Genomic DNA, 27,640 nt, shown 5'->3' with positions numbered 1-27,640 from the left:
GTCAGATGGACAGAGAAAATTACGGAGAGAGAAATATATAGAGAGAGAGAGAGACGAAGAGAACAATAAAGGTGGAAAGCACAGAAAGAGGTCGGCAGGAAGGGGCAAAGCAGGTAGAAATAGAGAAAGACAGGAAGGACAGAGAAAGATGAAGAGAGAGAGAGGGGGAGACGGACAGACGTAGAGAGCTGGTGCATTTACAGGCTGGTTGGTATCGCTGCCTGCCTGAACCATTAGAGAGGTAGAGCTATCAAGAAAACATCCTTTACTGAGGAGGAAGCTGCAGTGTCTGGTGCAACGATTCATCAGTAGTCACATCACGTTGTACGAGGGAGAGTGACGGATGGGCTGGGGAGAGGCACAGAGAGACGGAGAGAACAGACAAAAAGCAGGGATGGGGAGATGGCAACATAGTGAAGGTGAGACGGAGAAAAAGAGAGACAGGTAAAGTGAGAGAGAGAGAGATGGTGACAGAAGCACGGGAAGGAATAGAAGCAGAGAGAGAGAGGGAGCGAGAGATGGAGGTAGGGAGAGACAGGAACAGAGAGGAAGGGATGGATGGGACGAGGGACAGACCGGAGAGAAATGGAGGGAGACATCCAGACAGATAGGTAAAGATAAGTAGAGGGACAGTTCGACACACCCTATCAGCTTCCAGTGGGCTATTTTACTCTGTAATCATCGTGAAATGTGAAAGAAAATGAATTATTTTATATAGTGCTTGAGATGCCCCTCAGGAAACATGGCAGCCCATTTGTGCACAGCAAGATCCCACAATCACAATTTGCCGTGTTTGTCTCTCTGCGATTTGGTACCCCAGGGAAAACATCTGCCTCCCTCCCCCGTCCTGGACGGACCAGTGCACCCTGAGCACTGCCGTGAGCAGTTGGGTGAAAACCTGGGACGATGAAGAAAAGGCATCCTCACAATACCTTGGAACAATTTTAATTGTCACTCACAAAATTATTGGATGAAAATAGAAAAACCAAGAGTCAAGAATTAGCCAATCAGGTGACAGAGAGTCAATTCAGTGTTTGATTGGTCACAGAATGTCACAAGACTGGAGTGTAATATGACCAGTGGGAGGAGAGCGGGGTCAGAGCACACAGGGGTGGAAGTTCATGTGATGACGTAACCTGATGGTGGGGTCCCATGTTGCCGTGTCCCAGAGCAGGGTGGGACACTCAGCACTGGGGAGATGCAGCTCACTGGATGTGACCAGAAGCTCCCAGACCACTAGGAAGGGCTCATTGCAATGGTGTTGATGCTGCCTGTCACTGGATGTTACCCAGTCTTGCCTCACTTCACTGTTGATGCTAAATCTGTTTCAGGACATTGCACAAATGAACGCCACAGAAACATCAAAGTTAAGGCAGGCGGACCTAATGATCGAGATCCAGGAATGGGCACAGCGAATGATATCGGCCCAATCTTGGATTGGCCGAGGCCTTGTGAGTACGAGTGCCCAAACTTGGAGCAGGGGCACAGTGGAAGCATACTTCGGGTGGCTGGTTGCCAGTGGAATCATCCGGCTGAAGGAGAGGATGAGGGGTTGGTAATCTGCTGACCACCCAGTGATTGGCTGCAGGGATAAACCCATGGTCAACACCTGACTGCCAGTCACTGAGATACTTACTCCAACTAGATTTGAAGAGAGAGTCAAAGGCTCCTCCAATAACTGCAGATGTATAAATTGAAGACCTCTAATTAAGACCTAACTATCTTATTTCCAAACAATATGAAATTCTATCAAATTATGATCAATCTTCCCCAGAGAATCCTTGGCTTTAGCTCTGCTTGAATGCACAGTATGAGAGCTAAGCCAGCCTACGTTCTGGTTGTCCCTGAACATTTGTTGCAGAAGCCTTATAGAAAAGCAAACTCATCCAAATGGTTTGTCCAGCCTTTATAAAGATCAACGCCCCTAGACTATTGCATCAGTGTTTCTGCCTGCTTTCCTTTGATTATTTACAATTTGCACAGTGTAAGAAGGTGAAGACACCGTTGATGAACTTGGAGTCATGTAGCTCAGAAAACTGAGTCCAACTGAGTTTGCACTAATGTCAAGCACTCATTCACCCCACACTGATCCCATTTTATCCTTCCCACACTCCCATCAACTCCCCCCAGATTCTACCCCTCACCCACACACTAGGGGCAATTTACAGTGGCCAATTAACCTGCCAACACACGTTTTTGGGATGTGGGAAGAAACCAGAGCACCACGGGGAGAACGTGCAAACTCCACACAGACAGTGCCCAAGGCCGGGATCAAACAAAGATCTCTTGAGCTGTGAGGCAGCAGCTCCACCAGCTACACCATTGTGCTACTCATTCCAAAAGGGAATTTCAGGGTTGTTACTTTAATGTCTGTGGTGGGAAAGTGTTTGGCATTAAGTTCAGATATGTTCTGATTGGGGAGAACAAAAGTAAATTGGTAAAGGATTGGTCATATCTTGGGCTACATAAGGAATTCATTCATGTGGATTTGAAGAACACATTCATTGGAGTGCCATGCCAGAAACTGTTAGCAGATTATGAACACGTAGCAATCTTTTGTCTTAGGGAATTGAAAAAGAGAAGGCAGAGGGTGTGGGTAATATGTGCCTGCTCCCATCAGAAGGATGTAGTGGTCAGTCCACTTCTGAGGTTTGTGGCTTTTCATTTGAGGATGGAAGAGCAGAGAGACATTTTGTGTTTGTTGGCGGGTGGCTGTTTTCGGGGTTGAAGGAGACATTGCTGGATGAATGTGTCACAGATCCTCTAACCCGGCTTCAATCCCGACCTCCGGCACTGTCTGTGTGGAGTTTGCACGTTCTCCCTGTGACCGTGTGGATCTCTCCCGGGTGCTCCGGTTTCCTCTCACATCCCAAAACTCTGCAATCCGGTTAGTTGGCTGCTGTAAGTTAGGTGGGTGGGAAGAGCAAGGGACCGAGTGTAGGAATGGTGGAGGGGCGACATATGAGGAGCTTGTGGAATAGGGTTTGGGGAATGAAGGACTGAGATCCTAGGGTTCGGAGGTGTAAGGGGATGGGGGAGTTTTTAGGGAGGGACAAGGTGGGGGTGTCGGGGGCTTGGGGAGCAGGGACCCGGTGAAGTAGAGCATGAGGTGGATGGTGGGGTGGGGAGGGGAGTTGGCAGGGGAACTGAGGGAGGGGGCTTGGGTTTGGACTGATCACAGCTCTGTGCACACAGACTTTGACGTACCTCTCTCTCGGACAGGTGACGATGGTGTTCTTACTGAGCTTCGGATCCCTCTTCATCTACTTCGTAATATCAATAGAGTAAGCGCTGCGGCAGGGAGAAGTGAGAGGTGCTCAGGTCCCCGGTGGGTGCGTTCAGCAATACAGGGCACGCACACCATACACACTGACAAACACAGACCCAATCATGGGCACGCACACCATACACAGTGACAAACACAGACCCAATCATGGGCACGCACACCATACACACTGACAAACACAGACCCAATCATGGGCATGCACACCATACACACTGACAAACACAGACCCAATCATGGGCACGCACACCATACACACTGACAAACACAGACCCAATCATGGGCACGCACACCATACACACCGACAAACACAGACCCAATCATGGGCACGCACACCATACACAGTGACAAACACAGACCCAATCATGGGCACGCACACCATACACACTGACAAACACAGGTCCAGTCATATGCATGCACACGCACAGACTCATACACACACATATGTGGACTTGCTCACACTCACCTACACACATGCAGACACATACACACACACAAACTTAGACATGTGTACACCCACATACATGCTCATGCACACAAATGTACACACACACACACACACGTTACCTGCTGTGTGAGCTGACCCCCTCGTTGTCCGTCTCCCTGTTCCGATGGGTAGCTGTGGGACAGCCCGTTCTAACTCTCTGCACCATCAAGGTGTTGCCCTTCCTCCCCCCACTCTGCGGTGAACGGTCCTCGCTGGGGTGAGGGCAGGGGGAGGGGGTGAGGGGTTGGAACCTCCCAGTGACCCTGTGCTGGATGAGACACTGATCTGCTGCCCCCCTCTGCAGGACCAGTGAAGACACTCAGGTGGTCTTGAGGACACTGCAGGTGGTCGACATGGGCTTTAACTCTTTCTTTCTGTTCTACTTTGGTCTACGTGTAAGTACTTTTCTCCCCTTGGGAACCAGTTGGGGAACAGACTGACTAGTTACAGCACACCCTCGGAATCAAGGCGTCTGGAAACCTCAACCCAGGGTCCTGAGCTCGCAGCCCAGCCCAGCGTCACATTCATGTTCAGGTCCCCTGCCCCCAGCTGCCTGTCCTTGGGCTCTATTCCCTCGTCAAACCTGTCTGCCTCTTCAAGGTTTAAACCTGCCCGTCTCAGTCACACATCAGAGAGCATTGCATCCACAGATCTGTGCGTACCGCTCCCACACCTTCCTCCTCAGGGACCAGTCTCTGCCAGACCAGCCGTGGGGTTGGGAGGCTTTGCTTCATTCTGGTGCCAGCTAACCCGGCCTGTGTTGCAACCATCACAGCAGCACCCCCCACCCCCCCCCCCCCCCCGCCCACACACACCTACAGGGGCAGTGAGGGTGGGGAGACTGGGGGGCTGAGGAGGTGGGGTAGGGAGGGTGGGGGATAATGAGGAAGGGGTGGGGAGTGTGAGGGGGTGGTGCTGAGGGTGGTGGGGAAGGAAGGGAGATGAAGGCGAGTTAGGGAGGTGGGGTAGGAGGAAGGGGAAGGTCGGGAGGTGGGTGTGCTGGCGAAGGTGGAGGGGCTGGGGACTGGAGGGTGGGCATCCGTCTAACCCAACCCCTGCTCCCTGTTGGTGAGGGGGCAGTGGGAGATCTGCACCCCAGGGCCCTGAGTCACCCTCCCGCTCTTGTCGCCGACAGTTCATCGCCGCGGACGACAAGCTGCGGTTCTGGGTGGAGCTGAACTCGATCGTGGATTTCTTCACCATCCCCCCAGTGGTCCTCTCGCTGTACTTGAACCAAGACTGTGTCGGTGAGTAGGCATCTGACCCTGCACAGTCACGTACTTTCGAAGCTCAGCCCTGCGGCAATGCAGGGAATACAGAGGCCAAACCGTGCACAGCAGGAGCCCAGAAAGAGCAAGGTGACGTCTCCGTGTTTTGCTTTGCTCCCACAGGTTTGAGGTTCATGAGGTCTCTCCGTCTGCTCCAGTTGCCTGAAATCCTGCAGTACCTTCGGATCCTGAAGCGTCAGTAAGTTGTGTGTTGGGTCAGCAGCAGCTTCGTAATGGGAGGGTGCAGAGGTGTCAGGCACACGGTGTGAGGTCTGCACTTTGCCTCCTCGATGCCTTCCTACTGAGGGAGCAGACTGAGTGCGGGCAATGGGTCTGCCAGCGGGGATCTGGGCTCCGCTCCTCAGGAGGGAGAGGGGACAGAATCAACTGGCAGATACTGGAGCAGAAAGGGTTAAATTACGAGGACAGATTGCCCTCACTTGGATCTCATCCCTGGTGCAGAGGGACCCACCACAGCTTGACAACTGCAACTCAGTGTCATGTGATTAAATGAAGTCCACGAGCTTGATTCAAAGGGATTAAATTCGCTGATGGGGGATGTGGAGAATGAGGGGCAGTTCGGGATTATGTCACAAAGCACACTCCCTCCCTCACTACCGCCCCTCCCACAGTGTGACCCCCAGCAGTACCGCCTATACTACATTTGTGCGCTGGGATTTGAATCATCGAGCTGCTGAGAGGCAGGGCTGCTGCAGCTTCTCCTAAACTGTTCATTGTCAGTGACAAAACTGGTGGCTTCTGAATTCGGAGCAATACGGTGGTGCAGCAGGTAGTACCCGCTGCCTCACAGCTACAGAGACCCCAGTTTATTACTGTCTGTGTGGAGTTTGCACGTTCTCCCTGTGACCGAGTGGGTTTCCCCCGGGTGCTCCGGTTTCCTCCCACATCCCAGAGATGTGCAGGTTGGAGGGTCAATTGCCCCCAGTGTGTGGGTGAGGGGTGGAAGAATCAGGGGAGGAGTTGGTGGGAATGTGGGTAGAGTGAAATGGGATCAGTGTAAATGGATGTTTGATGTACAGCACAGACTGGATGGGCCAAATGGCCTGTTTCCATGAGCTGGTGAACTTGTTGGGTAGTGTTGGCCGGACGGTGTGGGCTGTGTTCTCCCTCCTGCTCATCCTTCCCACCGTGTTTCTCCACCTGTTTCTCTGCAGCACTAAAATCAAACTGGCAAGTCTGCTGTCGGTGTTCGTGGGAGCCTGGCTTACCGCTGCCGGCTTCATATACACGGTGAGTGCGTATCCCACCTCCCCGCCCCGATGCAGCCTCTCCCAATTCAGCCGTGGGCCTGGGGGGATGTGCCAGTGCTGGTACCTGGGCATTGGCTACATGGAGCTTGTGTCACATCGCAGAGCGTTGACAACGCTCACTGCCCCCACAAGGTTTGGTTCAGAAGCCGTAACTGAAATCTGCTTCGGCTTTGAGGATTGAACTTGAGGGTAGAGAGTGAGGTGGAGGGTTTTAGGTATGTAATTCCGGAGCCAAGGCCTGTCAGTCAGCGAAGGAACCTGGGGTGAGGGAGCTGCAGGAAATGGTGGGTGATGGGGGAGGGTGGGCTGCAGGAAATGGTGGGTGATGGGGGAGGGTGGGCTGCTGTCAGCGCTGCAGGCTGCAAGGATTGGGGTTGAACATGAAGCAGCCTAGAGTGAGGGATCAGCGTGGGGTAGGACCTGGGCAACTTTAGACACTCTCCAGTCTCTCACAGACCAGCTGGATGAGCTCAGAGAGGCTTCAACATCTTGCCTCCGCTTTGGGAAGTCCATCTCTGTCCTGACTGGAGACAGGAGACTGCAGATGCTGCAGCCTGGAGTGAAAACCAAGCTACTGGAGGAGCTCAGCAGGTCAGGCAGCACCTGTGGGGGAATGAACAGTCAACGTTTCAGATCAAGACCCTTCAAGTGAACACTGGAGTCCAGACGAAGGGTCTCGACCCGATACATCATTATCCATTCCCACCCCCACAGATGCTGCCTGACCCGCTGGGTTCCTCCCGCAGTTCGGATTTTGCTCTGTCCTCCTGTCTTCACTGCTCAGCTTTCAGGTTCTGGGGTCCTTGGGACTTGAACTGTGGAGCATCGGATAACTCCCTCAGTCCAGGAGAATCAGAACAATTGTGAGGTATATTTGATCCATGAAGGATTCAACTGTTTAAGGAAAGAACATTCAGGTCAACATTCTCATTACAATGCACGCTATTCCAATTCATTAATGCTACAGTTACGAAGGGGAGAGGGCAAAATCTGGGTGGGTCGGGGTCTTTGGAGGACCACCTATCCTGTTGGGTCACTGATGGACCTGTTGTGTGTTTGCAGATCGAGAACTCCGGAGACCCTTGGCAGGAGGAAAACAACAGCCAACCCCTGACCTACTGGCAGTGCGTCTATCTACTCATGGTCACCATGTCAACTGTCGGCTACGGTGATTTAACTGCCAGGACCTCACTTGGCCAGGTCTTCATGGTGTTCTTCATCATCCTGGGCTTGGTAAGCCCCAGTTCCACAGTATTCTCTCTGTGACTGTCTGGGGCACCGTCGCACACTGCCCGCCTGCCCAAAGGAGGTGGGACAAAGGATCTTTGTCCTCTGCAGTGCACCCCACCCCCCTTCCCAACACGAGCCAAAGCAGCAAGTGCTGCCTGTCCAAGCCTGCCCAAAACCCATGGACAATCAAGTGGTATGCAGTCTACATTTGGACTTCATCTTGTACGGTGTGAGGTGAGGTTTGACCCCATTTGTAACTCCTCAGAAAACATCCACGCAGAGTAAAACTAGGACAGCATTCGGGCACAGGCTGACAAATGACAGATTAGATTGGTGTTTGCAGTTGCCTGGTAACAAGTGAGAATCTAATCACCTGTGGCATTTTCAGTGCTGAATCCCTCACCATCTACGCCCCAGGAACACCACTGACCACAAGCTGAACCAGAGCAGCCATAGAACCCCCCTGGCTACATAAGGAGGGGAGGGGAAGAGTTGGAAAGTTCAGAGGTTGTGTGTCCTGTGGAGAGCGACTCACTCCTGGCACCTCAAAGCCTTGCCACTATCTACAAAGCACACGTCAGGACTGCCTGGTTGGGTGTGGCTCCAAGTGGTGCTCAACACCATGCAGAACCAGGCAGCTTGGTTGAAGACTCACTTCATTTCACGTGTTTGCTGAACAGAGGATAGGAAAGAAATCTCCAGCTCTGCTACCTGGCCAAGCCTAAGTTTCAGGCCTGAGGCAGCCTAGGAAGGGTCCGAACGGAAAACAAGTAAAACTGCAGGAACTGGAATCTGACACAAAAGCAGAAATGCTGCAAGAATCTGATGAATTTGAGCAGTACAGAGCAATACAGCACAGATACAGGCCCTTCGGCCCAACCAGTCGCTGCCAACCATGGTGCCCACCCAGCTAGTCCCAATTTCCTGTGCTCGGCCCATATCCCTCCAAGCCCTGCCCCTCCATGTACCTATCCAAGTGCTTCTTAAATGATCCTGTTGTACCTGCCTCACCCACTTCCTCTGGTAGCTCGTTCCATACACTCACCACCCTCTGCGTGAAAAAGTTGCCCCTCAGGTGCCTTTTAAATCTTTCCCCTCTCACCCTAAATCTATGCCCCCTAGTTTTGGACTCCCCTACCCTGGGAAAAGGACTATTACTGTCCACCTTATCCATGCCCCTCATAGTTTTAAACACTTCTATAAGGTCGCTCGTCATTCTCCGAAGGTACTTCTGTTACAAGAGCCCGACATGAATTCCGCCGGCCATGTTATCGCTGGATGCCAGACAGGTCTTGTGTGGAACATGGAAGGTACCAGCGCCTCAGTCACTGTGGGCACCCTCACTGTGACCCCCTCTCCCCCCACTGCACTTCCATACCTTCCTGACAGGAGAGGGAGCCAGGACGGTGAAGTGGGGTCCTTGAGGACCTGCACCAAAAGAAATGGCACCTCAGCCCAGACACTGACTGTCCAGATCCTCACTGGGGGAGGAGCTTCCGGGGAGAATGTGGAACTGGTCGCACAGAGGAGGAGGGGGTAGTTGAGGTGGAGAAGGGATGGTTTAACTCATGAGGGAGGGACAGCTGGACATGGTGCGCTGGGGAGATGGTGGAGGGAGGCTGGCGTGGAGGAGAAACTTTAGCTCGGGACAGTGGGTTCGGATGACCTGTCTGATGCTGTGTTGGGCAGTGGTGAGGGACCTTGGGGATAAAAAGCGACTCCCCCCCCCACCCCACCCCACCATCGTTTAATGGTGGCTGGTTTTGAAATGTTCACATCTGTATCCTTGCCATTTCTTAACAGGTATTGTTTGCAAGTCATGTCCCTGAGATTATTGAACTCATCGGAAGCCATCGCAAGTACACAGGGTCCTACAGATTAGTCATGGGTAAGAAGTGAGTATCTCCGTCCATCTCGCGCTTTCTGATTGATCTGAGATGATTAAGATGAACCTGAAGATTCCGAAACACTCCGTGTGTATTTCACCACCTGAAGTTAGTGGGGAGGTGGTGGGGTCAGAGGGTGAGGTGACCAGGAGCCTCATGCCCAACACCACCGTCACACTTGTACCTGAGATCCTGGATCTTTGAGGCAGTTGGATACCTCAGACGGGCAGACCTGGAAGCTCTGAAAGTCACAAGGAGCACAGTTGAGTTCCCAGGATGGGTATCAACCTTACCCTTTTCCAAAACTCTGGGCCAACCATCTTTGGCCTTTCCTTTTCCTGTTGGGTAGGCACGGTGAGGCAAGAGCCATTCGCCATCACCTGGACCCCTGATCTAACCCTGTGCTGGAATTATGGGGTCAAACAGCACGGAAACAGGCCCTTCAGCCCAACTGGTCCATGCTGACCAAGATGGTCCCTTTTGCCTGCGTTTGGCCCATATGCCTCTTAAACTTTCCTATCCACATACCTAAGTGCCTTCTAAATGTTGTTAATGTACCTGCCTCAACCGCTTCCTCTGGCAGCTCATTCCATAAATTGACCACCCTCTGTGTCAAAAGGTTGCCCCTCAGGTTCCTATTAAATCTCTCCCCTCACCTTAAACACTCTCTAGTTCTTGATTCTCCAACCCTTTGAGGACCCTATCCATGGCCCTCGTGATCTTATACATCTCAATAAGATTACCCCTCATTCTCCTACACTCCAATGAAAAAAGTCCCAACCTGCTCAACCTCTCTCCACAGCTCCGTCCCTTGAGTCCTGGCAACATCACTTTTGCAATTTTTCCAGCTTAGTGGCATCTTTCCTAAAGCAGGATGACCAAAGCTGAACACAGTGCTCCAAATGTGGCCTCACAATGGGGCTGGAGGGGTGGGGTGAGCTAAGCCACAGGTAGAACACGATGTGGGTGGAGGGGTGGGGTGAGATGGGCCATAGGTAGAACGCAGCCTTGAGTGTGCTGAGATACCCCATCCCCAACAATATCTGGGCTCCCGTCAGACGGAGATACTCTCCACCAACAGCTCCGCTGGGTCCCTGGGACCAGTTGAGGTCATGACCCTTCACCCACCTGAGAACTGATTCAGTGTGCACCCAGAGAGCAGCAGTGAGGCAACAGTTCACCACTCCCAGGAACAGGGAACTGGCCATGTCTCACCTCCCAAGAGATTGACCTCTGTCGTTAAGCCGTGTTGTGTGTCCACTCTGTTCCAGGCACATTATAGTGTGTGGTCACATCACCCTCACCAGTCTGCATGAGTTCCTGAAGGATTTCAGCTGGAAGGAGAGGGAGGAGTGTTCAACAAACATTGTGATCCTGGAGGAGTAAGTACAGCGCTGGTGGGCCTCGCTCCCTGAATAGATTTCCGTCAATTATCGGCCAAAGGGGACGGAGTAGGACCAGGGGGAGGCCACGCAGTCCCTCGAGTCTGTGCTACCATTGGTGTGGGGGTGGGGGAGGTGGGCACAGTCCTCAGTCAGTCAGACCCATCGACACCCAGCCTCCGACCTTCTGCCATCCCAGTGAACAGCGAATGTCTGAGGGTTCACCCAGGGCTCCCCGAGGACTGTGTCCTGGACACTAGCTCCAGGAGACTGCAGGCTGAGTGGGGGAGAGTTGGCACTCTCCCACAGTGCCAGCTGATCCAGCGGGGGAGACGCGACCAGCTGTGGTGACCAGAAGTCAAAGTCAATTTTATTGTCACCCGGGCAGTCCGTGTGCACTGAGGTACGGTGAAAAGCTTCCCCGCAGCAGCATCACAGGCACACAGTGTTATATTAGCAGCATTCATGAGAAAAACATAAATTAAACATAAATTATGCACAATTTTTACAAGAAAGAACACAATTAGAACCAAAAAAACTAAGTCCATTTTAGTGCAAAGTGGTCCCAGTGTTGCTGAACTCCAGTGATTAGGGCTGTGCTGGTTGGTTCAAGAACCGAATGGTTGAAGGGAAGTAGCTGTTCCTGAACCTGGTGGTGTGGGGACTTCAGGCTTCTGTACCTCCTGCCCGATGGGAGCTGCGAGAAGACGGCACGGCCCGGATGGTGGGAATCTTTGATGATGGTTGTTGCCTTCCTGAGGCAGCGCCTCCTGTAGATACTCCCGATGGTGGGGAGGGATGTGCCTGTTGGGAGTGGCGAGATATCTTGTGGTAATCCTCACGTCAGTGTAATGGTGATCTCCGGTCAGGCTGAGCTGTCCACATTTGATTCGGGTCAGTGTTAGATACCGGCTGGTGCAGTGGGGGAGGAGTGAATTAGACGGGGCGGCTGGTAACAGACAACGTGCACGTTGTGTTCATTTAACCAGCCGTTGCTCTGAGCTGTTTTACAGGGACTGCTTCTCAACTCTTGCCTTCTGCTGATGCATGGTTACAGTTTTAACCCCGGCCTGGAACTCCAAGCCATGTTCAAACGACACGTGATTCAGATGCAGTTTTTCCAGGGATCAGTGCTGAAGCCGAGTGATTTGGTTCGGATCCAGGTGAGTGTCTGGTGGTTGGAGGTCCGTTCGGGTTCTGCTCCTCTGTCGTTGGGCAGGTTCTGCCGTGAAACCAGCCAGCAGAATGGCAGGCGTGGACAGGGACTTCTCCTGACTCACTGTGATAAAAAGGAGGCCATTCAACCCATCGGATGTATGCTGGCTCCCAGCAGAGTGATTCCATCAGTCCTGATGCAGAGTCTCAACCCGAAACATCGACAGTTCTTTCCCCCACAGATGCTGCTCGACCCGCAGTTCCTCCAGTGGTTTGTTCATTGCTCCAGGTTCCAGCGTCTGCAGTATCCTGAGTCCCGTCAGTCTCAGTCCTGCCCTCCTTGTATCCTGTAACCCTGCAATTAATTCCCTTCTCACACACCCATGATTCACCTTTTAACTCTTCTGTCACCCACACACTGGGGACACTCTACAGCGGCCAATTAACCCACCGACCCACATGTCGTTGGGATGTGGGAGGAGACCGGAGCGCCCGGGGAAACCCACGCAGTCACAGGGAGAACGTGCAAACTCCACACAGACAGTGCCCGAGGTCAGGTTTGAACCCTGGTCTCTGGAGCTGTGAGGCAGCAGCACTACCTGCTCTGCCACTCCACGCTCAGGGTCAGGCTCAGGCATGGGTGATCACACAGCCTGTGCCCACAGCCAACCAGCACCAGGATCTAGTCGCTTGTGCTTTATCCTTTACAGTCATGGTCGTTACGTTCAGTAGTGTAAACTTTCCAAAGAAAAATCCACAGCACCTTTGCCACTCACGTGGCCCCCTGGGGTGATCCCCTCTCATTGTTCGAGGGGTTTCCCCACCCGACTCTGCCCCTCTGTGTGCGGTAGCAGAAGGAGCCCAGACTGTGGACCTTCCCCACGAGCCTTAGCATTGGCTGCACCGAGCTTCAGTGTGTCCCTCAGCACGGACTCCTGCAGCCGGGACTGTGCCAGTCAGCAGCGTTCCCTTACAGACATCTCAATGTGCTGGGAGACCAGCAGGTCTCAGGCAGACCAAAGGGCGTCCTTCACCGAGTTGATGACCTTCCAGCAGCACTTGATGTCTGTCTCGGTGTGTCCCCGAAAACAGCCCAGAGATCAGAGAGTCTTCTGTCACGCAGCTGCTGGGGATGAACCGGGACACGGACCCTCACATCCGTCAGATCCACAGTCTGCAAAGAGAGGGGTGCTTTATATGTTCATGGGATGTGACACCACTGGCAACATTGGCAACTATTGTGTATCCTCAACGCCCAGGACAGTCGCTAGGGGGAGGGGGCAGATTTCCTTCCCTGAAGGACACCAGTGAACCTTGGAGGTTCTTACAAGAATCTGCAAAATTCATGATAACTATTACTGACACCACCCTTTATGCTGTAGACGTATTTAATCACTTGAATTTTAGTTCCTCAGCTGCAGCGGTGGGACTTGAACTCTTGTCTCCCGTCAAAGGTCCCGGCCTCTGGTTGCTGGTCCAGTAACGTAACCACTAGCCACATTGTCCTCAGGATGGAACACTGTTTGGCCAGTCACTTGGTTCTTCACCTGTTATCCTCTAAGCAAGGCTCCGATGGAGACCCCTGAGCAGAGGCCAGTCCACGTGACAGTGACCATTAGAGCGTAGAATTCAGGGGGTGTTAATGGGAATGTGGGGAGAGTAAAATGGGATTAATGTGGATGGGCGCTCGATGGTCAGCATGGGCTCGACAGGATGAAAGGCCTGACTCTTTGCTTGATGAGGCCAAGGTCAGATCAGCCATGATGTTGTTGAACAATTCAAGGCTGGTGAGGTGCAGTCCCATTTATAATGGAGGTTGGTTGGAGGTCTCCCCGGGGTGATGCACTGGAGGGATTCCCGGCTGGGAGAAGGTTGGTGTCACCCAGTGGTCTGCTCCCACCACCCCGGGAGATCAGAGAGGAATCTCCCCAGGTACTTATTCCCCTCCCTCTGCTGAGCTGTGCCCATTTCAGGAGGTTCCATCATGGGGAGAAAGGGGCTGGGGGTTGCGGGGAGGTGGGAAGCTCCACTATTGGGGTCAGTCCCGGACACCCCACCACTGCAGCCGGGTCAGTCCCAGACACCCCACCACTGCAGCCGGGTCAGTCCCAGACACCCCACCAATGCAGCCGGGTCAGTCCTGGACCCCCCACCACTGCAGCCGGGTCAGTCCCGGACACCCCACCACTGCAGCCGGGTCAGTCCCGGACCCCCCACCGCTGCACACCAACCGTGACACACTCTCGGCCTCCTGGTCAATGCTTCAGGAACCCGGCTGTGGGCAGTACAGAGTCTTGTCAGTCCTAGTGGCTGACCACTTGATGGTCAGTGGCATCTGCTGTAACTGACCCCCCATGTTCCACAATCTGTCTCGCAGCCAGGGATATGTCTGCCGCCCAAGGTTGGTGCATGACCCAGGGGAGATCTACAAGCAGCCACTTCAGCATCGTACAATTAGGAGCAGCCTTTTGTTGGCTCATGGCTGCTCTGATCTTGGCCTCAGCCCCACTGTCAGCACATTCCTGGTCTCCTGATTTGTCCAAGTAGGTGTTGCCCCCTCCTTGCCCCTCCTGCCCTGCCTGAACGTACACATTGCACATCTGGCTTCACAGCTGAAGATGTTTCCCCAGCCTGCTGCAGATGTACTTGGCACAGCAACACACTGATCCCACGGATGGACTTTCACATGAGACCGAGCTGTAGTTCCATCAGGTCAAAGGAGCTGAGAAGAATTGTTGCGGTGAGGTAATGACTGGCAATTTAGCTTGGGTCTGAATGACTGGGTTATACCCAGGGATTGGGCAGGTTTCTGCGCTCTGATTGGTCAGTGAATGCGTCCAAACAAGGCATTAATTTTGCATTTCAAATAACTTATTAAAGGTCTGATTCTCACAGCTCCAGGGACAAGCGATGACAGAGTCACAAAATGAGTAAACTTCTCCATCCCATCAACAGCTGGACAAGGCAGACGCCTGCCTGATCTTAGCGGACAAGAACTGCCTCAACCCTGAGGCCGAAGATTCTGCAAACATAATGAGGTGAGAGATCATCGAGAGAGAACCCTGACCTCCGCACCCTAACCCTCCTGCGTCCTGACCCCTGCACCCTGACCATCCCAAACCCTGACCCCCGCACGACCTGCTCCATACCCTGACCCCAAACCCTGACCTTCCCTCACCCTGACCCCTGCACCCTAACCCTCCCGAAACCTGACTCCCTGATTCCTGACCCTCCTGAACCCTGAACCCCCTCCCCGAACCCTTCCCCTCGCACCTTGACCCCCGGTACCCTGACCTGCGACCACACCAGATGCATTCCGTATGTTCTGGGACTGCTCCACGACCGAGGACAGGTGGATGTCAATGGGATCCGGGGGTGCCGCTCCCTGCTGCTCTTTGTGCGCAGTCTGTGGACCTTTCGCTTGTGGCGAACAGATCACCGCTGAGGCTGTTCCACTCCCTGTGGGTCACGCCGCTCTTCTGTACTGCCTGGTTACAGGGCCGTTGCTGTCAAACAGTACTCCCCCGAAATTCGGATCATTGCTCAGGTGCTGCAGTATCACAGCAAGGTACGTGTCAGTGCACCCCGTCCCATCCAGTCCCAGAACATTGCGTCCCACCACCACCCCAGCTACCTTACAGACCGGGGGAGAGACAGAGTGGGGAACCTCTACCCTTTTATCCAGGGCAGTGTTGGAAAGTGTTGCTGTTGATGTAGGAAATGAGAACAGGGTTCAGGAAGTTATAACGTCGTCTCCCAGTGTCGTTGCTCCCCTTCCTCCCTGACACCAGGCCCCCTGGGGCCAATACCTGCCAAGTGGTGCCTCTAACCTGACCCACCAGACACGAGTCCCACTGAAGTGTTCGAACAGCCTCGGTCCCAGGTGACAGAAGTGTCAAACAGCTGGAATGTCTCTGAATTGGTCTGAAATTTATCATCTATGGAGGACTAAGCCTCATGTTTAAAGAATGTAAAATTTCTGAAAAAAAGTCATGTTAAACCATGAGGAATTGTGACTGGGTGCAATGGAGTGGATGCAGGGAGAGTGTTCCCCGGCCGGGACAGATCCCGTGGGCAGATTCCCCAGGTGGGACACTACGAAGGTCAGGGTGCACCTGGAAGCAGGAGGAATCCGAGCTCGGAGTACAGTCAGGGTGAGAGCGATGACTGACAGTGTGGACACTCAAGGTGTCCTTGTACCTGGCACGCTTGCACTGAGGTGCTGAACTCCCGCGTGGTCTGAGTGGAAGCACTGAATTAACAGTGTTTTAAGGAACAGAAAACCATGTCGGACAAGCCTAGACTTTCTGGGGTAAAACCAGCAGTGTAGATACAGGGGAGCCAGTAGATGCTGTATATCTAGAGTTTCAAAAGTCATATTTCTCATTTATTATTTCAGGTGACATGAGAAAGAGGCCATTCAGCCTGTATATCTATGCTGGCTCAGAGCAATCCCATCAGTCCCATTCCCCCACATTTCCCTGTGATCTGTTCTCTCTCACATTCCCATCAAACTCATCCCCCCCTCCCCCCCTCCACCCCCCCCCACCACCAATTCACTCACCACCCACCCACACACTGGAGGCAATTTACAGCGGCCAATTAACCCACCGACCCGCACATTGTTGGGATGTGGGAGGAAACCGGAGCACCCGGGGGAAACCCATGCAGTCACGGGGAGAACATGCAAACTCCACACAGTCAGGGTTGTACCCGAGTGACTGGAATAACATTGAACTGTGTCACCGCCCCACCAGCGTTTGACCAGATGCTGTACAACAGGTTGCAAAGCAGTAACAGGCCCACAGAGCTCGGACTGTCAGCACGGATAGAGGGTTGGTTAATGGACAGAAAAATGAGCGGATGTTTTTACAGTCAGTGTCCCGGGAGGAGTCCTCAGTTGTTCACAACTGAAGACAATCTCATGTATCCATGTTTACCGATGGTTCAGATCAAGAGGAAGGAAGGGACTCGAGGGGGTAACACCTGGGAAGGAGGCAGAAGGAGATGAGCTGGGAAAGTGTGTGGATTGTCTCTGCAGGAGGAAGAGTGGACAGGTGGAATATGGTTCAACAGAGGGAGGTGGGGAGGTGCGGAGACCCGGGTGCGCTGGGCCACGTGATGCAGGAAGCAAACAGGAGGACAGAGCAAGTGGTGTGGAAGGTGGGTGGAGTGTCGGCCCCATGTTATCACCTTCTGCCTTCCCACAGACCTGAGGGAGGGTCACACTGTGGGAGGGGCAGTACTGAGGGAGGGTCACACTGTGGGAGGGGCGGTACTGAGGGTGTGTCACACTGTGGGAGGGGCGGTACTGAGGGTGTGTCACACTGTGGGAGGGGCAGTACTCAGGGAGGGTCACACTGTTGGGGGGGCGGTACTGAGGGAGGGTCACACTGTGGGAGGGGCAGTACTCAGGGAGGGTCACACTGTGGGAGGGGCAGTACTCAGGGAGGGTCACACTGTGGGAGGGGCAGTACTCAGGGAGGGTCACACTGTGGGAGGGGTTGTACTGAGGGTGCGCCGCACTGCGGGAGGTGACGTGAGCTGTGTGGTGACCAGGCGTACCTGCAGAACCTCCCGAGCTGGAACATGAAGCACCGTGACAGTGTGATCTGCCTGAGTGAGCTGAAGATGGGCTTCATCGCACAGAACTGCATCGTGCCGGGGTTCTCCACACTGCTCGCCAACTTGTTCATCAAGAAGTCCCAGATGGAGGTACGGGGGTGTGACATGTATGACCATGGTGCGATATGTATGATCATGCATGATGTGTAGACCAAGGAGTGACGTGTTGGACCGTGGCGTGATGTGTACGAGCAGGGCATGATATATGACAGGTGTGTGACATGTATGACCGCAATGTGACCTGTATGACTGAGGCATGTAACCCCAGCCTCCCACATACACACCCCCACCCCCCCCACACACTCACCCGGACAGCCCCCATCAGTGCAGGTAGAAGGGGCTGTGGGCCAGGGGTGTGAGCGGGGACATCAGCCCCTGTTAGTCACTGGGGTAATGGAGAAGACCACAGCGGAGTCAGGGGCGGCTTTCAAATCTGGTGTGCCCCATGGTGGTGCATGGGCTGGGGGTGGGCGGGGAGGGGGCAGGGGTGGTGCTGGGGAACAGTCCAGGCGCCTCCTCTGTCTCAGGAGTAAGTGAAGGTGGAATACCTCGTACAGCAGGATGCACTGATCGACTCCAACGGCTGGTGTGTCACATCTGGGTCACCCCTCAGCACACATCTGGGCGCAGGCCTCTCTCCTCTCAACACATCTGGCAGACCTACCTCTCTTCGTTTGTGCACATCTGGGCACCACACTTCTCTCAGTATATCTGGAACTCCTGTCTCCCTCTCTGCACATATCTGGATATTCACTGCCTCCCCTGCAAACATCTGGATGCTCACTGCGTCCCTGCACACATCTGGATGTTTACTGCCCCCCGCACACCCGGGTTTACTGCCTCCTCTGCACATCTGGATGTTTACTGCCCCCCCCACCCCGCACACAGCCCTCAGCCAGGAAAAGGTTGCTGCGAAACTCTCAAATCCTCGAACGCTGAGTGACCACAGAGTTCGCCCACACCACGGGCTCCCTGGACCCGAACCTTCCCTGGAGGAGCCGACATTATGGAGATTATCCTCCAGATGTGGATGTGCAGGAATGGCCAGCAAACCTCAGGTGGAGGTCCCTGTGGTTGGGGATAACTGGACCACACCTCCCACGAGGATGAAACTTAAGGCAGCAGACTGGGGTTTGGAAATTCTCTGTAAAAAAAGATAGATGGTTGGAATGTGAGGGCCTCCCTCGCCCCTCCCCCCGACACTCCCAGACACAGGGGTTGGGGTGTGGGGAGGTCACTGTCCAGCACAACCCTGAACAGCCCATCAGTAGCCGTGAGCATCACCTCCAGAGCCGGGGATCTGTGCCAAGGACACGGACACTTGCACGGTGTGGAGCGGCTTCAGAACCTTGAGCAAAATCAGCCGGGATTTGGGGAAAACAGCATTCCCTGAGGAAGGATGAGGAATTAGAGGGATGGGCTTCAGTGTGGGAACTGGAGGGGTTGGATGGATGAGGGGTGGAGGAGATGGGAGGGTTGGGACTAGAGCGAGGGGCAGGGGAATGGGGGGGGTCACTTTGATGAAGCAAAGATTTCTTCATATTCTGAAATTTCCTTCTGATGTGGATTTTCCTTTTGTTTCCAGCATAAGACGGGAACCTGGCTCGATATCTACCAAGAGGGAGTCAGCCAAGAGATTTTCACGGAATTTCTGTCAGAGGCCTTTGTGGGAATGTCGTTTCCTGCTGTGTGCCAGTGAGTGACTCCCTCCCATTATTGGCAGTAGATGTCCAGGTCTATGGGAGTGGGGCAGAAGCTTCTCATTGGCTGAAACCTCCAGAACCAAAACCAGTGTGTCAACTTAAAGAGGTAGGGTTGTGTGCAGCGACTGGGAAACCAGGTTAAAGGTAGGTCAGTGGGTGAGTAGTGCGGATCTTTCATTCCATTCAGCAGTAATGTTCCCCATTAGAGAGAGAGACTCAATGAGAAAAATGAATGTTGGAATTGGAATTGATTTGTTATTGTCACATGTACAGGGGTGCAGTGAAAAACTTTGCATGCCCTCCAGACAGATCATTTCATTACACAGTGCACCGAGGTGGTACAGGGTAAAACAATACAGAATGCAGAATAAAGTGTTACAGCTACAGAGAAAGTGCAGTGCAGGCAGACAATAAGGTGCAAGGTCATAACGAGGTAGATTGTGAGGTCAAGAGTCCATCTTATGGTACTAGGGGACCATTCGATAGTCTTATAACAGCGGGATAGGAGCTGCCTTGAGCCACCCCTCATCCATCCAACCCCTCCAGTTCCCGCACCGAAGCCCATCCCTCTAATTCCTCATCCTTCCTCAGGGAATGCTGTTTTCCCCAAATCCCGGCTGATTTTGCCCAAGGTTCTGAAGCCGCTCCACACTGTGCAAGTGTCCGTGTACTTGGCACAGATCCCCGGCTCTGGAGGTGATGCTCACAGCTACTGATGGGCTGTTCAGGGTTGAGCTGGACAGTGACCTCCCCACCCCCCAACCCCACACGTGGAGATGTGGTCCAGTTAACCCCAACCACAGGGACCTCCGCCTGGGGTTCGCTGGCCGTTCCTGGACATCCACATCTGGAAGTTAATCTCCATAATGTCGGCTCCTCTGGATATGTGCTTTCCGGCTCTTGTGTCTTTCTATGGTTGACCAGGACAGAGAGTTGGAATAAATGGGTCATTTTCAGGCTGTTACGATGTCACTCATGAGATGTCCCACAAATAGTTCTTGGCCCTGAGTTATTTATAATTTATATTAATGACACAGACCATGGACCAGTACAGCACAGGACAGGCCCTTCGGCCCACAATGTCTGTACCGACCACCATGCCAATCTAACTAACCCCACCACCCTGCACGTGGTCCGTATCCCTCCATTCCCCACCTGTTCACCTGTCGGTCTAAATCCCTCTTAAACGTTGCTGTTGGATCTGCTTCCAACCCCTCCCCGGCAGAACATTCCATTGGTCTCTGTGTAAAAAACTTGCCTCGAAAATCTCCTCTAAACATTCCCCCTCACCTTAAATCCACACCCTCTAGTGTTTGACATTTCCACCCCGGGCAAAGGACTCTGACTGTTTACCCTGTCTCTGCCTCTCCTAATCTTATAAACTTCTATCAGGTCTCCCCTCAGCCTCCGACGCTCCAGGGAAAACAACTCAAGTTTGTCCAACCTCTCCTTATGGCTCATACCCTCTAATCCAGGCAGCATCCTGGTGAACCTCTGCTGCACCCTCTCCAAAGCCTCCAGATCCTTCCTGTAAGGGGGCGAGCGATGAAGGCAAGTACACCGTACGCCTTCTTTACCGCCCTATCCACTTGTGTTGCTGCTTTCAAGGAGCTATGGACTTCACCCCAAGATCCTTTGTATGTCGGTGCTCCCAAATTCCTTAATGGAGCCAGTTACCGACTGACGTCCTTCCTGCTTGTTCCGTCGGCCTGACTGAGCTGCAACAAACTGAGAAGTAGGAAACGTTCCTGAGTTCCCCCCATGGATTTGTCCAGAAACTGCGCCGGGTCACTGGAGCCGAGATCCCCCTGCAGTGGGGCCAGTGCTCCTGTCTCTCTGAAATTCACTCCCCGACTTCCATGGACCCTTGTGGAGGCAGAGTGTGGGTCAGGAGTGGGACGGTGACGTGTTTTGTGCTACTGACCAGGGCTAACATTTGCTGTAAACATAGGAACAGGAGGAGGCTGTTTGGTTCTTTGAACCTGATCTAGCCTCTAAATACCATGTTCCCACTCTCTCTCCATACCCTCCGGTGTCCAGAGATTTGTATATCTCCCATAATGCATCCAGTGACTGGCTGTCCATCGACTCCTGTGGCAGAGAATTCCACAGGTTTGCCACCATCCAGGTGAAGTCATTTTTCCGTCTCTCCGTCCCGAATCCCTGGCCTTGTAGACTCCTCACTCTAGACCTGCAGCCAGGTGAAACACCCTCCCACATCCAGTCAGCCCAGCCCTGTCAGAATGTTTTCAAGTTTCAATTACACTCCCTCTTGATCTTCAAAGCAGCAGTGAGTACAGACAGGGTTGGCAAAATCTCTCCTCCTGGGACAGTCCCACCATGCCAGGAACCAGCGGGCTGAACCTTGGCTGCACTCCCTCTATGAAAGCATCTCTTTTCTGAGAAGGAGTGTGTCAGGAGCGTTTGATGCCTCTGGGCCTGTACGATGGAATTCAGGAGGATGAGGGGGAATCCCACTGAAACCTACAGGATACTGAAAGGCCTGGATAGAGTGGATGTGGGGAGGATGTTTCCCTCAGTGGGAGAGTCCAGGGTCCGAGGGCACAGCCTCAGAGTAAAGGGACGTCCCTTTAGAACTGAGATGAGGAGGAATTTCTTCAGTGGTGAATCTGTGGAACGTGTTGCTACAGAGGGCTGTGGAGGTCAAGTCATTGGGTGTATTTAAGGCAGAGATTGATAGGTTCTTGATTGGTAAAGTGGTTAAGGGTTACGGAGAGAAGGTGGGAGAAGGCGGTTTGAGAAATATCAGCCATGATTGAAATGGCAGATCAGACTTGATGGGCCGAATGGCCTAATTCTGCTCCTAAATCTTATGGTCTTATGGGACCAAACCAGCCCACAACACATTCCGCGCCCTGCTGCTTTCAGCGACTGGTGCAGGAGGGCACGCCAGTCTCTCTGTACATCGACACTTCCCGATCTAACGCTATTTAAATAAAACCCTTGGAAGTTACCCACTTTATTCTGCACCCTCCAGTTTTGCCCACTCACTCAATCTGTCTAAACCACCCAAGGCTCCCCCTGTGTTCTGGGGTTTTACTCTTGGTGAGGGAGCTGCGTTCTACCAAACTCAACCTACACCCAAAGTTCTCACCTGAGTCCTTCAGTTTCCCACCTGAGGGCCTCTGCAATACACCTGGCAGCCAGGCGGGGTCAGTGTTGGCTAGCTTTTGGAGACCTGAATCAGCACCGCCACCACCAGTCAGCAAGCAGTACTGCGCCCTCTGTTCACCTGCTCGCCCCAACACCAGGCCATTCGGCCCACACTGTTCATGCCAGCTAAAAAAGCTTCTGAGGCTTGTAATATGCACTGCTGTATGTTCTTGGTTTAGAGTGAACCTGTATGCAGAATAAAAGTGCAGGAAACACAGAGCTTTGGAAGATGTATCTTGTACATCTGAGGTTTGATTCACACTGCCCATGACAACATACATGTAAATCAAATGTGTCATGCAATGACATCACACATGTTTATTGGATTGCCCTCGCATAGAGCTGGTACAGACTCGAGGGTCCTCATGCTGTGATTTTACGATGACTGGTAATGTTTACTTGTTGCCCTTTCTACATCGGATCCGGGATTCTGAGTGATCCTCGGGATCTGCCATCGATTCAACACGTCCTTTGTTCTTGCTGCTCTGCCGAACTCTGAGCGAGAAAAACCTGCAGCCTCTGGAAATCTGAAACAGAGAGAGGGCTGCAAACACTCAGCAGTCGGGCAGCATCTGCGGAGAGGGAAGAAGAGTTAATGTTTCAGGTCTGGGACAGAGTTCAGTGGTGAACTCTCTCCACAGATGCTGCCTGCCCTGCTGAGTGTTTCCAGCCCTCTCCGTTTCTGTTGGGGATGTACACCCCTCTGCCTGCGATGGAGTGGTGGAGGACTGGGAAATGGAATCAGCAGAGATTGGAACAGTGGTCGGCATGGGCATGTGAGCGGAAGGCCCTGTTTCGTGCTGTGGGACTGCAAAGTGAGGGTTTGATCGGCTGGGTTGAAACTTCTCATTGAATCATTGTACAGCACGGAAACGGGGCCTTTTGGCCAACCTGGTCCATACCGACTCTGATTCCAGTCTACACTAGGCCCACCTGGTCACATTGTGTCTGTGTCCCTCCACTTTCTTCCCATCCAAGCACGTTGTGTAAACATTGTACCTGAACTTGGGAAGGGAGCACCCTCGGTAAAACCACCCTCGGTAAAACCACCCTCGGTTCCCGTTTTGAATCAGTAACCGTTCCAGACTCCAGGTGCCGGATTAGAGGAACTCTGCCACCTCTCTGTCACCTGCCGTCAGTCTCCAGACTCCTGCAGCTCCCCAGACCAGGCACCATCCTGGGAAACCCCTCTGCCCCCTCCGCTGTGGTCACTGCCGTCCTGCAGTGTGGGGATGGGACTGAGCCCCAGCTCCAGCTCTGGCTGCGGTAACACTCTCCCCGCTCATGTGTTCTGTGTGCTGGCCGGGGACAGCACCCACACCGTGTACCTGCTCCACTGCCTCCTGTGGACACGGACTCCTGGTCACTGGTCTCCTGCACTGCTCGGCACCACACCGTCCATCCTGCCTTCTCTTGCCGTGTCGGCCCGTGTTTCCCCGTGTCGGCCCGTGTTTCCCATCCCCAGACATTCCCTTACACTTCCCCAGCTGAACTTCCCATTTGCCACATCTATGTTCACTTAACACCAGGTATGGTCCAGTGCAGTTGGATCCAGTGTAGTCCGGTCTAGCCCGATCCAGTGTAGACCAGTCCGGTCCGATCCAATCCCACCTGGTCTGGCCCAGGGTCCCGACCCAAAATGTCAGTATTTCCTCCCCCCCCCCCCCCCCCCACCACAGATGCTGCTCGGCCCAGTGAGCAGATGGTTTGTCGCTCAGATTCCAACATCTGCCGTCCCGTGTGTCTCCGTGTGACAATTCCAGATGTTAGCGGACCCTCAGCACTGGCAGGTTCCAGGTCCCTGCTCCGTGTAGTTCCTGGGACCGGCCCAGCTCTGATCCCTCACCGGTGGTGCAGGCAGAATGTGGTCACTGGTACTGAACCCTACCCCTGGAGCAGGAGAGGGGGCGAGGAAGGAGTGGGTGGAGGTGTGGGGGGGAGGGTGGAGGGAAAGTGAGGGGGGGTGGAGGGAGGGGGGAGGGGCAGAGGGGAGGTGAAGAAGGGGAGGTGAGGGGAGGTGAGGGAGGGGTGGAAGGGAAGTGAGGGAGGGGTGGAGTGGAGGTGAGGGAGGATGGAGGGGAGGTGAGGGAGGGGTAGAGGGGAGGGTGGAGGGGGAGTGAGGGAGGGGTGGGTCCTGGGGCAGTGGGAGAGGGAGGGGAATCACCCTCAAACATACCAATTCTTTGTCCTCATTTACTTATTGTTAGCCCGGTTTCTGGGGCAGCTCAGGTCCAGGTTGACTGGTATCGGATCAATGAGAATAAGGAACATTCCCAGTGTCCCAGGGAGAAGTGGGGAGACTGTGCCGAGCTGGACAGAGAGCGGTCTCTCCCTAAGCCACAGATCCCACTTGGTCGAGGGGGAAAGTGACCAATGATGTGGGATGGCCGAGCACTGGGGGCGGTGTGAGAGCAGGGACCGGGTCTCACCCTGTGGGAGAGCAGGGACTGTGGCTCACCCGGCGGGAGAGGGCGGATGGGGCTCACCCTGCGGGAGAGCAGGGACTGTGGCTCACCCAGCGGGAGAGGGCGGATGGGGCTCACCCTGCAGGAGAGGACGGACTGTGGCTCACCCGGCGGGAGAGGGCGGATGGGGCTCACCCGGCGGGAGAGGGCGGATGGGGCTCACCCTGCGGGAGAGGACGGATGGGGCTCACCTGGCAGGAGAGGACGGATGGGGCTCTCCCTGCGGGAGAGGGTGGACTGTGGCTCACCCGGTGGGAGAGGGCAGATGGGGCTCACCCTGCCGGAGAGGACGGACTGTGGCTCACCCGGTGGTACCTGCTCTCCACAGGATCTGCTACATTAAGCTGAAGCTGCTGCTGATCGCCGTCCAGTACCGGACCAGTGAGGAGTCGGTCAGGTAACCATGGCCCTCGCTGCGTTTGCTGGTCACCTGATCTCTGGCTTGGTCAGCTGACTCCCAGGCCTTGGTCAGCTTGTCCCCAATCTCCTGGCCCAACTGGTCACATGACCCTGGCCCAGCTGGTCACATGACCTCTGGCCCAGCCAGTCAGCTGACACCCAAGCCTTGGCCACTTTGTCACCAATCTCCAGGCATAGCTGGTCACGTGATGCCTGGCCTGGCTGGTCAGCTGACCCCCAGCTTGTCACTATGATTCACACAATCTGATTGGCTGCCCCTGCTGCTTTCTGTACACGTACCTCCTGAACTTGGGCTGGTAGTTCAGACCTACCCGTGCTCAGTGTAGGGCCTGTGTGTGGGGCTGCGTGTGGGGCTGCGTGTGTCCAAAGCCGCTGCAGGTGACTGTCCTCGGGGCTAGAACCTGCCGCTGGACATTCATCTGGTCAGTGACTAATCCCTCTGACACCCCGAGTGTGATGGGACGTGTCAGCGAGAGTGAACGGTAGTGTGTGTCGGGGCATGTGTGTGTGAACATTAGTGTTATGAGAGTGACTGTCGGAGTGTGAGTGTGCATGGTCTATATGTGAGTGTGTTGGGGTGTACCTGTGATGTCTGTCAAGTTGTGAGGGTGAGTTCCTCAGAGGGAGAACATATTGTGTGTGTGTGTGTGTGTGTGTGTGTGTGTGTGTGTGTGTGTGTGTGTGTGTGTGTGTGTGTGTGTGAGCGAGTGTGTCAGGTGTGCACGTGCTGGCGTGTGATTGGGGGTGTTGAAGCATGAGTGACAGTGTGTGTGTGTGTGTTCGAGTGCGAATGCATCAGTGTCAGTGCATTGCTGTTTTGGTGTATCAGGGAGTGAGTGTATCAAGATGCAAGTTGAGTGTGGGTTGGTGAGTGTTAGGGTGAGAGTGTCGGGTGTGACAGGGTGTGAATGTGTCAAGGAGTATATGTTGGGCTGTGAACGTGAGTGTGTCAGAGCGAGTGTGCAAGTGTCGGCCGTGAGTGTCGGCTGTGAGTGTGTCGCTGTTCCCTGCGGTCCGTGTCTGATCCTGGTGCCCTCTCTCCTCCCCCCTCCCCCAGTATCCTGATTAACCCTGATGCCAGCATTGTGATCCAGGAACAGACCCTGGGCTTCTTCATTGCCAAGAAGCGCAGCCTGGTGCAGAGGTAAGATGTACTGCGGCCCCTCGGGTGAACACGCGTGTCCTGACACACGCTAGGTGTGAGGAGGGAACGGTGCAGCACAAAGTGTTTCCCATGGTTCCAGGAAGTGGTGAAATTAATTCTCAGTCCTGCGTTAGTAACGCAGAATATTACACCTCTCAGTACCACCCCTTTTTTTAAATTATGAATGTTTATTCACTAAAAGCACTACAAAAATGACAACTACATCTAATACAGAAAAGAAGAAACTAAGCAACGACAGAACTACGGTAGAGAATGCAAACTAATACTAACAAAACACACACGCGACGCTACACCCGTTAACGCAACATGCAACACGCAACACTTCAAATAAGAATCACGTTTGTAGCGTCCACGACACACGCGATCCCCTGAGGGGCCCACCGAGCGTGGAACTCAACCAGGGTGCCTGCAGAGACCGCGTGCTCCGTCTCCAAAGACACCCGTGCGCGCACGTAAGCATGGAAGACGGGCAGGCAGGCCAACCTGCCATCAGTACCGCCCCTTTTTTTGTACAAAACGTTTATTCGTTATAAAACACTACAAAACAACCAACAGCAAACATGCTACATCGAGTACAGAAAGAAACAACCCGGCCGAAACTAATACCCGCGCAACACTACGCCCGCAACTGCAAAACGCACGACACTTCACACCAGAATCACATCCGTCTCGTCCACCACACACGCGATCCCCTGAGGGGCCCACCGAGTGCGGAACTCAACCAGGGTGCCTGAGGAGACCGTGTGCTCCCTCTCTAAACACACCCGCACGCCCACGTAAGCACGGAAGACGGGCAGGCAGGCTGACCGGCCATCAGTATCGCCCCTCCCACAGTGTGACCCTCCCTCAGTACCCTGATCCTCACCCCGGCTCCTGTTTAGGGACCCTCCCTGTCGACTGCAGCTTCCTGGGGTATTTGTTGGGTTGATCCTGGGTGGTGGTGGGATTGGGAGGAGCAGGAGTTGCTCTGAATGTGGTTCTCCCTTGGCCTGGCCTCACAGAGCGAATTTCTACTGCACCAACTGCCACTACGACATCTCTGACAATCGACGCATCAAAAAGTGCAGCTGTAAGAAACGTGAGTAATTCCTCACCCCCACCCTCTCTACTGAGGGTTCTGCTGCGT

The 27,640-nt window shown here is 53.9% G+C and overlaps 1 protein-coding gene across 1 annotated transcript in view; it reads left to right on the top strand.

Moving 5' to 3' along the window:
- Positions 1-518: 518 nt before the first annotated feature.
- The window catches only part of LOC127584143 (calcium-activated potassium channel subunit alpha-1-like), a 48,777-nt gene continuing 21,655 nt past the window's right edge, over positions 519-27,640 (top strand). The window contains exons 1-18 of the mRNA XM_052040724.1: positions 519-524; positions 1,332-1,451; positions 3,223-3,284; positions 4,075-4,165; positions 4,906-5,017; positions 5,162-5,237; positions 6,214-6,289; positions 7,372-7,542; positions 9,343-9,434; positions 10,697-10,807; positions 11,865-11,970; positions 14,918-15,000; positions 15,461-15,530; positions 17,522-17,677; positions 19,173-19,282; positions 25,258-25,326; positions 26,407-26,493; positions 27,516-27,592. Of these exons, the coding sequence (XP_051896684.1) occupies positions 519-524; positions 1,332-1,451; positions 3,223-3,284; positions 4,075-4,165; positions 4,906-5,017; positions 5,162-5,237; positions 6,214-6,289; positions 7,372-7,542; positions 9,343-9,434; positions 10,697-10,807; positions 11,865-11,970; positions 14,918-15,000; positions 15,461-15,530; positions 17,522-17,677; positions 19,173-19,282; positions 25,258-25,326; positions 26,407-26,493; positions 27,516-27,592 (1,675 nt within the window). The remainder of the gene's footprint in view (positions 525-1,331; positions 1,452-3,222; positions 3,285-4,074; positions 4,166-4,905; positions 5,018-5,161; positions 5,238-6,213; positions 6,290-7,371; positions 7,543-9,342; positions 9,435-10,696; positions 10,808-11,864; positions 11,971-14,917; positions 15,001-15,460; positions 15,531-17,521; positions 17,678-19,172; positions 19,283-25,257; positions 25,327-26,406; positions 26,494-27,515; positions 27,593-27,640) is intronic.

Source organism: Pristis pectinata, chromosome 29 (assembly GCF_009764475.1).
Source record: "Pristis pectinata isolate sPriPec2 chromosome 29, sPriPec2.1.pri, whole genome shotgun sequence".
Classification (NCBI taxonomy): domain Eukaryota; kingdom Metazoa; phylum Chordata; class Chondrichthyes; order Rhinopristiformes; family Pristidae; genus Pristis; species Pristis pectinata.
The sequence above is the reverse complement of the archived record's forward strand: the minus strand, read 5'-3'. Positions and strand labels throughout refer to the sequence as shown.